We start from the raw sequence: 12179 nt of genomic DNA on the forward strand, positions 1-12179 counted from the left end.
GACTACTAAGCAAAATGAGATATTATGCAGATAGTTAGGGGAGGAAACCACTTGAAAGCTAATATGTTTAGCTGCTCTGTCATTTTTAGTTGAAACAAGGATTCAAAGCCCTCAACTTGGTAGGTCTTTGTTTATGTCATTCTGATATCTACGATCCTGTGAATTTTGGTAACTAAGTAGATGTAATGAATGATTAGATAAAGCTTCGTTTTTTCACTCTTAGAAGAATCTAAATATGTCCAAGCTTCTCATGCAGCAAACCACAGAAGAGCTTTGTATACTTTATAACAAGGAGAAGATACAATTTTTTATTACTTAATTTCCATCATGCCCAAATGAAATAAGAAAGAATCTGTTTTTCTCTTCTAATTTTGTTTTCATCTTTGTTTCTTCACTGGATCTGGTGATGCCTATTATCTATTTCTTTTAGATTTAGATTTTATTGTTTGTTTGTTTGAATCAGGAGGGAAATACCAAGAGAGATGTTTTCAGGAACTATTTAGAGCCCAATGGAATTCTTGATACTCTCACCATAGGTATAGTTTCTCTTTTCCTGCATTCCACCATTCCTACTATGATCCTTTGGCGTATGGAAATCTCAACTATTTGATAGTTTTGGTTATGATCCTTCTTTCGTTTTGTTTCAAATTCATTCAGCAAAAGCTAGGAGGTCCTTAAGTCTCTGACTATGAAAAGCTTCAAGTAGAAAAGTCTAATCTTTAAATAAAGGACATTGAAATTTGGCTAAAGATCAGAAAACTTTCATATAGGTATTGATTCCTAACTTGAATTTAGCTTATCATTAAACAATCTATAATTGAGTAGCACATGAGTCCATGCTTATGTAGTACCTTAGTATTGGCGTTGCAGTTGCTTTCTTCACCATCTATAATCATGAACATATTGAGTCATTCTTTGTTTACTGACTTGAGACTATAGCCATAACGAGTCCATTTATCTAGAGTAGCTAACTCTATTTATAGCTAAGTTTTTTCATGGTCACTATTAACAGGAGTTCGTAAAAGTATAAAAGTGTCAAAATCTGCTTGGCACATCTATTTGTGGTTAATGTTGTGGAGAGCTTGCGTTCACAAAAAAACTCTTCAAAAGAGGATGAAGACAAAGAGGCTATGAAGACGAGCACACAACCCTTTTGAATCCTCACCACTAAACTGTTCGTTGTTGTATTTGTAATTCTCACTGCGACATTTTAAATCTCCACTAGCGTTACTATTCGGAATGTCCTTTTGTTTCCTACACTCATTTAAGACAGTAACAGAAAAATATATGATGATGTATTCCAGTTTTAAAGGTATGGCAACGTTATTATTCCATCGTGTTAACAGAAAATATAAGTTCAATTTTTCTAAGTCAGTTTTTCATTTATCATGCAGGTCAGATTATGTGTTTGTCACAAGCTGTTCTCAACTCTGATTGTGCTATGTACAATAGAAGTGCTTATCTTAAGCTGTCTAATTATTTCTTAACGATCTATGACTCTATGGATGAAGATGAGACACTAAAAAAGCTGATATAGTAGGTATGGTTTCACGTACTATCGAGCGGCCGAGGAAGTTTGCAAGTTATCAAGGTAAACAGAAAAAAAAAGTTTGAAGGAAGGATATCCTGACAAGTCTCCTGACGATGAAAGAAAAAAACAAAATAATGGTTTATTCAGAATCATCAGATTCAAGGCCCAGTACATTTAAAGCCCAAAATTGTTTAATTCATTTTTACTTTATCATTACGTTGGATCTTAAAGCAATATCAATTTATATTTTTGGTCCACCATTTCAAACTTTTTTCGCAGCCTCAAACAATCTAAACAATTATCTAACTATATAATATTATAAATTTCTAGAGTTACTACTTTATAAAAATATAGTTTAATACAATACAAAATTTTTAAAATAAATTTCAGATAGAATAAGGAAAGTAATTAATTTACGGTTCATATAAATTGTTAAAATTAAGATCAAAATTTTAAATCTTTTTCTTTGCACTAGTTGAGTTGTATACTAACAAATACCTAAGTTTGGTCAAACAATAAAACCACTAATAATGCTAATTGTCAATTTAATCATTACAAAGATAAAATTTATCAATACCTCCGTATATGAATCTGCTGGTCATTTTTATATCAACCTAATCAAGCTAAGTAATTTTCATTATTCTATCCATAGACAAATTATAGGCAACATGAGAAAACAAAAACTTTAAAAAACTAACGATAAAATCACAATGCCAAAACAAGACAATGCATCATACATATCCGGGCGGATGTTATGCCCCTAGTATCTCTTAATGATTCGGCCGTAAAACATCTTGCAAATAAATCCACAAAAATTTAGACTTCGATTAATTTCTGACTAGTGAGTGATTTTGACACACTCTCAATCGGGTAACCGGTCTTAACCAAAATAAATAAATGGTTTGTTCTGGATATCTTACAGGGAAAAATCGCTGCTTTTTTTTTCTGGTGATCAGACTGAAGCATTACATCTCTGTGATCTTCTGGAGAAGGCTTCTGTTGCGGATTTGGAGAAGGTGCACACGGAGTACCGCGAGCGACTCTTCTTCCTTAGCGAACACGAAGTCGGATCTCTCCTTCTGATGAAGTTCTGTGCAAGGATCAGTGATCTCAATCTCGAGGAACCTAATATTCTACTCTTTGATGATCATATCGCCGACTTAGAGAGGATGAAGATGACTTTGCTCAATGGCATTGGGTAAGATGAATCTTCATTTAGGGTTAGGGTTTCTTTTTGGCTTCTTTACTGATGGCTAACATTTTACTTCTCATTTTTTGTGTAGATCCAAGGCGCTGATGAACATTGTTCATGTATGTAACAAAGATGAAGTTTTCGCCATGCTCCTCAAACGAACAGTCCATATAGACATCATGAAAGAATCTATGGATGTTAGACCTCTCTTCAGTTCTCTATTTCGGACTCTTAACGTTCGTCAGCTTGAGGTTCAACAGAAACCTCTTTTTTTTTACTATTTATGTCTTTTTCGATGACTTGATCTTCTGAAATTGTGCTACAGGACTGTTCTTTGGGAATTATGTCTTACAATCAGCTGTGAGAAGACGCTCTGTTTTGAATGCTGTGCAGTGCAGAGAACTCATTTCTGAGATATTGAGCAGGAGAAACGAGTTAGAGACTCATCACTCTGCCAGATAGGTTGTGAAGACATGCGATTATGTTCTAATGAAGATGCGAGTCTAGAAGAATCCACCAATATGTACAAAGACTTATACATATTCTTGCTTTGTTGTTACCTAACCTCTTTGCCAAAGAGTTGTTTGTCTAGATGCCTTTATCTTCTATTGAGGATGAGAGGATTGATAGTAGAATTTGATTCTGGAGGCTCTCTTTGAAGTTTATCCGAACAAATGTACAAAGAGATACATATTGTTTCTTATAATTGCCTTTTGTACACTCCATTGATATCTCGGTACATTCCTTTGTTGACTTGTCTTTTGTAAATTCCATTGGTTCATTCATTCTTTGGTTTGGTTCATTCATTCTTTGGTTCTTTCACAGGGAGTAATATCTTGATACAGGTCAGTGTCATAAGGTGTTATGTTTTGATTGATTGTACCCTAAGGGAGTTTTACTTGTACCTATCTCGGCTACGTCCCAAATTTTAATGTCTTTATTCGTTTTCTCACTAATGATTTTGGCACACTTAATTCTGGTTAGTCTAGACCGAAATAAAAAAATAAATAGATTTGTTTTTTATATCTTACATAACCGTTTGAATAACCAATGGGGTTTAGGTTTGGGTCGGGTCAACCTTTGTAACAGGACTACTTATATATGAACATGTGACTCTGGTTTAGCACAGACCATTATAATATAAAACTTGATTTGGTGCGTGTGTGTTTACTGTTTAGTGGTGAAGATCACGGAACAAGTTCGGTATCTTCCTGCACAGTCAAGCTTACAAGAATTCTATCATGAAAGACAATCAAGGAAGTTAAGTAATCTGACACAACTTTATAAATATTATTTTTTATAATAGTCCTTTGATACTCTGATTGCTACACCATGGACTACACGCCAACCATTTAACTTATCTGGAATTGCATAAAATGTTGAATTGCAGATAATCATACAAAACCTGATGATTTGTTGTAAGAGAATTTAACTTAGGTTACTTAGGTTCCAAATTAGTCTTAGATCTAGGTTTTAAACTGAAAGCAATGACACAGTCAATTTAACGAGTTCCCGGTCCTCGGCGCGGTACGTCTCGTGGGAGAACTTCTGCTCCCAAACTCCACTAGATCAAAGAGACTCTAGCAACACCAAATCAGTGTGCTAGACAGTTTTTTTACAAAGAACCAAATACTCCAAGCTAGAGGATACAACAAAACCTTTAGGTCAAATAGACTTAGGTCTAAGCTATTTATCTTGTATTGTTGTCTTCTTCCTCTTGCTTATTGCTGATTGATCTGATCCTTGTTGCCGTAAACGTTCCGTGTATTTCCTTAGACTGCTCGACCTAACAACATATTAACATCTCGTTATATATGTGTTAGCAAGGTACACGGGGTACACAGGAGATGGGCATGCGTCCTTGTCTTGGCCCATAGGAGTGATGCTGTCGTTGGCCCAGGTAGAATATCTGAAGCACAAAACCTTACAAATCTCCACCGTTTTTGGCTGAAGCCTATCAGCCCATTACTTCTTCTTCCGACAGCCCTAACTCGTGTCTCTTTGTCTGGGTAGTGATGAAATCAGACGCGATTTCCCACTCTCTTTCTCTAGCGTCTCTCTCTCTCCCTCGTTTCTTCTCGACTCTTCCGCCGTGAGTACTTGAAGCTTCGTCTAGCTTCGCCGAGGAAGATCTGATCAGCTCCACCATGATGGCGTGTCTCATCTTTCTCCTTTATCCTCAGGTACATCTACTCCCTTTTATATTTCCAGAGAGTAGGGTCATCTGTAAGGATGAGAAGTCGTTTTGAGTTAGCGATTGGCTAACCCTTTGATTCTGTTTTGCATGTCTTCTCCGGTGATAGATTCGCCTCCTCCAACATGTGATTCAGCTCTGTCATGAGCTTCATCTCCGAGAGCGATCTTGATTCACTCACCGCTTGAGCTCATACCTTAGCTCCATCATTATGCTCCACCTCTTTCGTAGAACAGGTAATCCCCTTTCTCAGCAAACCCACTATACTCTGCTTATCGTTTGTCGATCTGACTCCTCTGTAATGTTTCACGAGTCTAACAGCTCGATGATGAGCTATCTTGGTTTCTATATTGAAAACCCCTTGATTAACCAGACACTGTCACGTTCTGTTGGTAAGCCACTTCTGAACTACTCTTGTGACTCGTAACACTTCACGAACTTGTTACTAACACCTGTATCTTGTGGCTGCATGTAGATTCACTGTCTCTGAAAGATTCCATTGATGATGCCTTTCTTAAGTTACAAGACCCTGATGCTTGCTTCTGTACACCTCACGAAGCCCTTTCTGAGTCTGTTCCTGTATGGGAATGTCTGGTGGCTCACGGTTACTCCACCTGAATAGAGTACTCTTTCTCGATTCTCATTATCCTCCAGGTGATTCCTTGTTCTTTATTGACACTCCCTGTTGACTTAGATTCACAATTGCACACATACTGACCTATTGTTTGTTGTCTGTGTTGTGCGAGAGTGGGCCTATTCAACTTTGAATCACCTGGAGCATCTCCAGTCTTATCAGTTCACATTCAAAAGCTCACAGCAAAGCTGGAACTTCTGACCAGGTACCGTCTTTGTTAGGAAGTCTGATGGATTGACATTAGTGTGTATCTTGTTTAGGACAATATCTCCTGATTCCACTAGGTCTCGAATGAAGTTGAACTTGGTAGCTATATGCTTAGTCTTCTCGTGATTGACTGGATTTCTTGCTAGAACTAGGGCACTTTGAGAATCGCAGTAGAGTTTGATCCCCTGTTGTTTGATTCCTAGCTCTGCGCATATCTCTTTTAGCCACATTGCTTCTTTAGCTGCTTCATTCATAGCCATGTATTCGGCTTCTGTAGTTGAAAGTGCAACAACTGATTGTAGACATGATTTCCATGAAACTGTATTGCCTACAAACTTGAAAGCATAGCCTGTAACTGAGCGTCGCATGTCCATGTCTGTTGCATAGTCTGAGTCTGAATAGCCTTCAACTTCTAGTGTAGACTGCTTTCTGAATGTTAGAGATGAGTTCATTGCTCCCTGTAAGTATCGTAGAACCCACTTGACTGCTGACCAGTGGTCCCTTCCTGTTTTACTCATGAAGCGACAAACGTAGCCTACTGCAAATCCTAGGTCGGGCATCGACCCGACCATTGCATACATTAGGCTTCCTACGGCACTGGCATATGGAATCCTTTCCATATGTGCTGCCTCTTCTTTCCATTCTTTTTCTGTTAGACTCCGAAGCTTAAACTGAGAAGAGGTGGGAGTGGCTACAGCTTTGGCGTCCTGCATTCCAAACGTCTTTATCACTTTTTCAATGTACTTTCTTTGAGACAGAATCAATGTTCCTTTCTTTCTATCTCTAATGATATTCATTCCCATTATTCTGGATGCCTTTCCCATATCTTTCATCTCAAATTCTCCACTCATCTTTTCTTTAAGACCCTTGATCACTTTCTTGTTTCCTGAAGCAATCAACATGTTGTCGACATAGAGGAGCAGATAGATGGCTTTGTCGGTTTTAACGTCTCTCATATAGACACATAGATCTTTACTGCAACGCTCAAATAGCTGATCCTTCATGAAGCTGTTGAACCGGTGGTTCCATCTTCTTGGAGACTGCTTCAAACCATACAGAGACTTTCTCAGCAAGCAAACTTTGTCTTCTGTTCCTGGTTTTATAAAGCCTTCAGGCTGTTCCATTAAGATTCTTTCCTCCAAGCTTCCATGTAGAAAAGCTGCTTTCACATCCATCTGCTCTAGTTCTAAGTCTAGGTTCACCACAATGCTAAGCATAAGCCTGATGGAGACATGTTTTACCACTGGAGAGAAGATCTCATTGTAGTCGACTCCTTCTCTCTGTGAATATCCTTTGGCAACTAATCTGCCCTTGTATCGTTCATCCTCAACACCTGGGATTCCTGGCTTTAGCTTGAATAGCCATCTGCATCCAACAAGCTTTGCCTTTTCAGGCCTATCAATGAGATCCCAGGTTCTATTCTTTCTGTGAGACTCCATTTCTTCTTCTGCAGCATGTTTCCATAACTTCTTTTCACGACTCCTCATAGCTTCTGCATAGGATTTTGGTTCCTGAACTTCCAAATCATCAATCACATTGAGCGCATAAGCCACAAAGTTCCCATCCTCATATCGAGATGGTGGTCTCACGTTCTGTCTCCTTTCCCAATCTCGTGCTAGAACATAGGTGTCTAGAGTTTCAGTGTCACCACTCTCACTCTCGTGATCACGTTCACTATCAACCTCGTGATATTGTTCTTCGTCACTTGAGCTGTTAGAGCTAGAAGAAGATTTTTCTCCACCTTGATCAGATGTGCCTTCGGATTCGACAGAAGGAGAAGGCCCTCTGATCAAATCATCACTGAATGACACCTTCTTCTTAGCTTGTTTTTCTTTCTTGGTCACTTATGTGCTTTCTTTTCCTTTAGAAACAGTGTGTTTGTACAGCTCATCCTCGTTGAAGACAACGTTTCTACTTGTTCTGCATCTACCTTCCTCCTCTATCCAAACCCTGTAACCTTTAGTGCCCATAGGGTATCCTACGAACACTCCCTTGATGGCTCTAGGTCCCGTTTTCTCCTCGGTTATGTGCACATAAGCAGTGCATCCAAACGTTCTGAGATGTCCCAAATTCGGTTTATAACCTGACCACACTTCTTCAGGCATTTTGAATTTCAGCGTAGAGTTAGGTGATCTATTAATCAAATAAATCGCAGTAGATGCAGCTTCTGCCCAGAAGCTTTGGTCCAAGCCAGATTCGGCTAACATACATCTCACCTTATCCATAATTGTTCTGTTCATTCTTTCTGAAACTCCATTCTGCTGCGGAGTGTAAGTGCAGGTTCTGTGCCTCTTAATCCCAGCCTTCTTGCAGTAATCATCAAACTGTTTATTACAGAACTCCAAACCATTGTCTGTTCTCAAACACTTGACTTTCTTCTCTGTCTTAGTTTCAACTTCAGCCTTCCATTCCCTGAACTTAGAAAATACCTCATCCTTAGTCTTCAGAAAATAAATCCAGACTTTTTTTTGAAAAATTATCAATAAAAGTAACAAAGTACTTAGCTCTAGCAAGGCTGTATGGTGTAGAAGGAGAACCCCATAGGTCAGAATGAACATACTCCAGAATGCCATTAGTCACATGTTTAGCTTTGGGAAAGCTTTGCTTGTGTGACTTCCCAATGATACAATGTTCACATAAATCCAGGGTCTTAACATCCTTGTCGACAATAAATCCCCTTTTGACAAGTTCTGACATGTTATTAAGACTCATATGACCGAGGTGTGAATGCCAAACATTAGTCATATTCTTCTCTGCTCTAGATAGATTAGCTTCTCCTCTTAAGACTGTTCCTTGAAGATAATATAGTCCCAGATGATACCTTCCAGACAGAACCCTTTTATCATCCTTGTAGAAATTAACTGTAAGGTCTCTTCCTTCATATCGACATCCAGCTGTTTCCAACATTCCATAAGAAATTAAATTTCTGCTCATGCCTGGCATGTATCTAACTCCTGTTAAGATAACCAACGAACCGTCTGGATTTAGAATTTTAATTTTCTCAATTCCCTGAATGTTGTTGTGAGTGTTGTTTGCCATCAACACTTTGCCTCCCTTAAATTCTTCCAAATCAAATAAGAAGCTCTTATCAGGTGTGATATGAAACGAACATCCTGAGTCCATCACCCACTCGTCCTTAGTGTATTGTGTGCTGACTGTGAGTATTAGAGGTTGCTTTGCCTCTTCTCCTGTCAGGGCAATCATGCTTCCAATGACCCTCCTTTCCACATACAAAACATCCCTTGGTGTTTTTGTTGTTCCTGGAACGAGACTTAGATCTCCCATGTCGACTCTGGGATCTACCTTTGTATGTCTTTCCATTGCCCTTTCCGGATCTTTGCTATGATCTGCCTCTGTCTACAAGCAGACCTTCTCCACCTAACCTGGTGAACTTGCCACTCTCGATCAACTCTCTTTCTTTAGACTTTGCAGCACCAGTAACCTCAGCTAGGCTCAGTGTGTCTCTCCCATACTTGAGAGTCTCCTTGAGTTGATCATACTTAGCAGGTAGAGAACTTAGCAGTAAAATAGCTTGAACTTCCTCTGATACTTCAACTTGCAGATTGTTTAAGTCTGCTACAAGCTTTAGGAAGTCATCAACATTCTCATCAATAGATTTTGAGTCAACCATCTTGAAAGTGTAGAACATGAGCTGTAGATAAATCCTCTTGGGTAGGGAAGTCTCTGTGTAGAGAATGTTCAGTGTACTCCACATTGCAGCAGCAGTCTCACAATGTTGAATTTTTCTTAGTACCTTATTCCCAACATTCAGCACAATCAGGTCTTTGGCTTTTTCTGATTTCTCAAATTTTGCAGGGTCTATCGCAGGTGCAGGGTCAACAATTCCAGCAAGTCCCTTTCCCGAGTCCTTCATGGCAGACTCGGGTTCATCCTTTGCGTCTGATCCCTCCTTTAGAAGCTTCGTGTCAGTGAGAATGGATTTAAGTCCAAGCACTCCAAAATGAGCAAGCATCCTCACCTTTCATAGGGCGAAATCACCATCACCCTCGAACCTGTCAATATCCACACGTTCCTTCGAAGTCACCATTGAACAGGTAATGGATATGACCCTGTCTCTCTCTCCTAAGTAGCCTTAATAACCCGGAAGCTCTGATACCAGTTGTAAGATAATTTAACTTAGGTTACTTAGGTTCCAAGTTAGTCTTAGATCTAGGTTTTAAACTGAAAGCAATGACACAGTCAATTTAATGAGTTCCCGGCCCTAGGCGTGGTACGTCTCGTGGGAGAACTTCTGCTCCCAAACTCCACTAGATCAAAGAGACTCTAGCAACACCAAATCAGTGTCCTAGATAGTTTGTTTACAAAGAACCAAATACTCCAAGCTAGAGAATACAACAAAGCCCTTAGATCAAATAGACTTAGGTCTAAGCTATTTATCTTGTATTGTTGTCTCCTTCCTCTTGCTTATTGCTGATTGATCTGATCCTTGCTGCCGTAAAGGTTCTGTGTGTTTCCTTAGACTGCTCGACCTAACAACATATTAACATCTCGTTATATATGTGTTAGCAAGGTACACGGGGTACACAGGAGATGGGCATGCGTCCTTGTCTTGGCCCATAGGAGTGATGCTGTCGTTGGCCCAGGTAGAATATCTGAAGCCCAAAACCTTACATTTGTGTCTCTATGATGCGTGTAAGAAAAGATGATGACAGCGACGGGTGCGTAGCTTGGTGACCAGAGCTTCTTCTGTTAAACCATCATCTAGGGAATATGCTTTCATGGTCTCGAAGATAGATGTCATACAATAGCCCCTTGCTGACCGATATATCCCTATAATTATCATACCAATCGGGTTTAGGTGTGGTCGAGTAGTATTCAGCCAACCTCTATATTTGAATGCTTGACTCTGTTTTAGTCCAAACCATCATAGTATTGTTGGGCCTAATTATTAAGCCTAATGGCTCAAATAATATATGGCAAAATGTGAAAATGAAATGGGCCTATGGGTTCTTACAAAAATTCTTGTTGGCTTTAATGAAATGAAGTTAACAACATCCCACATTGGTTGGGAGAGTTGATTTTGAGGAGTATATATATGTCTTCATGACATGAGAGGTTAAACAGCTTGGGCGTGGGCGTGGGCGTGGGCGTGGGCGTGGGCGTGGGCGTGGGCGTGGGCGTGGGCGTGGGCTTGGGCTTGGGCTTGGGCTTGGGCTTGGGTGGAGGGCCTTTGGCCCGATAAGAACTATTCTTTTTGGACCAAGTTAAGCTCAACGTTTTGCCAGTTATTTCGGGAAAAAACAGCATACAATTTTATTTAAAACGACAAGTAGTTTGTCTAAAAAATAAAAAAAACGTCATGCATGTTATCCTCTCGAAAATTTAAAACGAGATAAGAGAGAGTCTTGAGGAAGAAGTTTCGGAACTCAACTTCCCTCGATCTCCGCGAGATTCTCGCCCACGTGCAGCAGCTGTTGCGGGAAGTGGGTCTTCTCCGGCTCTTTAAAATATCGTCTCTCCTCTTCCTTCATTTGAGAATTTTTTTTTCCCTGATCGAAATCCAACAGCAAAAAATCCCTCTGCGTAAGTCTATATTGCGAGAGTGTTTCGTAGAGTTTATAGTTCGATAGGGCGATCACGAGTGAGGCGTGATTCGTCTGCCATGGTTGTATCCTGGGACTCTATATTCGTACAGTCCCGTCTCACTAACGGAGCGAATATTTTGAGTTAAGGAAAGAGATCATATCTCGCTTCCATGTCTATTTGCGAATACGGTTTCTTATCGTCCTCGTATTCGTTTTTTATATATTCGTCTATTTCCTTAACTTCGCTTTTATTATATCGTTTACATCGGTCCGGTTTTCCGGCTTCTACAAGTATAAAACTTGGTTTTGGCGTGTGTGTTTAGATATCTCAAGTCCCTATTATCTAACCATGAAACTTCAAGAAACATACAAATGTTCTTTTTAGTCACTCTGAGTTTCAGTAATTAAGTCATCTAAGGTGTGGCCTTGGAAGTGATAAACTACATGTGACCTTGGAAAGGACAGTTTGTATGTTCTTAGCGTGTCTCATGCAATTTGTACACTGAATTTTCTTGAACTTAGGTTTGAACGCATCCAACAGGAATACATTCAGGTTAGAGTTTGATTTAAATAGACTTAACTCTTAAGCATTTACACGTTATGTGTTCTTATGACCACAACATCTCGGTGCACTCACTGGTAAGGATACTGGAGTGACCAAATCGATAATGAGTGCTATTGCCGCTTTACCTTTAAGAAGGAGAAGCTTTCTGTGATCACTGACTCCCCAAGTTGTCTGAAATGATAGCTGCTTTGAAAAATTGAACCATTATCGAATATGCTAGAAAAGGGAGATCACATTAACTATCCCGTCTTTTTTATGTGTAGATCTTTACTACATAGCATGACTTGAATTTTTTTATATTGACCCAGAA

The 12179-nt window shown here is 39.4% G+C and overlaps 1 protein-coding gene across 1 annotated transcript; it reads left to right on the top strand.

The window, feature by feature from the left end:
• Nucleotides 1-2436: 2436 nt before the first annotated feature.
• LOC106363960 lies at nucleotides 2437-3517 on the top strand. The gene is made up of 3 exons (XM_013803613.3): nucleotides 2437-2729; nucleotides 2815-2974; nucleotides 3049-3517. The coding sequence occupies exons 1-3, from the start codon at nucleotides 2614-2616 to the stop codon at nucleotides 3085-3087; spliced, it is 315 nt and encodes a 104-aa protein (XP_013659067.2). The 5' UTR covers nucleotides 2437-2613; the 3' UTR covers nucleotides 3088-3517.
• Nucleotides 3518-12179: the final 8662 nt, after the last annotated feature.

Source organism: Brassica napus, chromosome C7, assembly GCF_020379485.1.
Source record: "Brassica napus cultivar Da-Ae chromosome C7, Da-Ae, whole genome shotgun sequence".
Classification (NCBI taxonomy): domain Eukaryota; kingdom Viridiplantae; phylum Streptophyta; class Magnoliopsida; order Brassicales; family Brassicaceae; genus Brassica; species Brassica napus.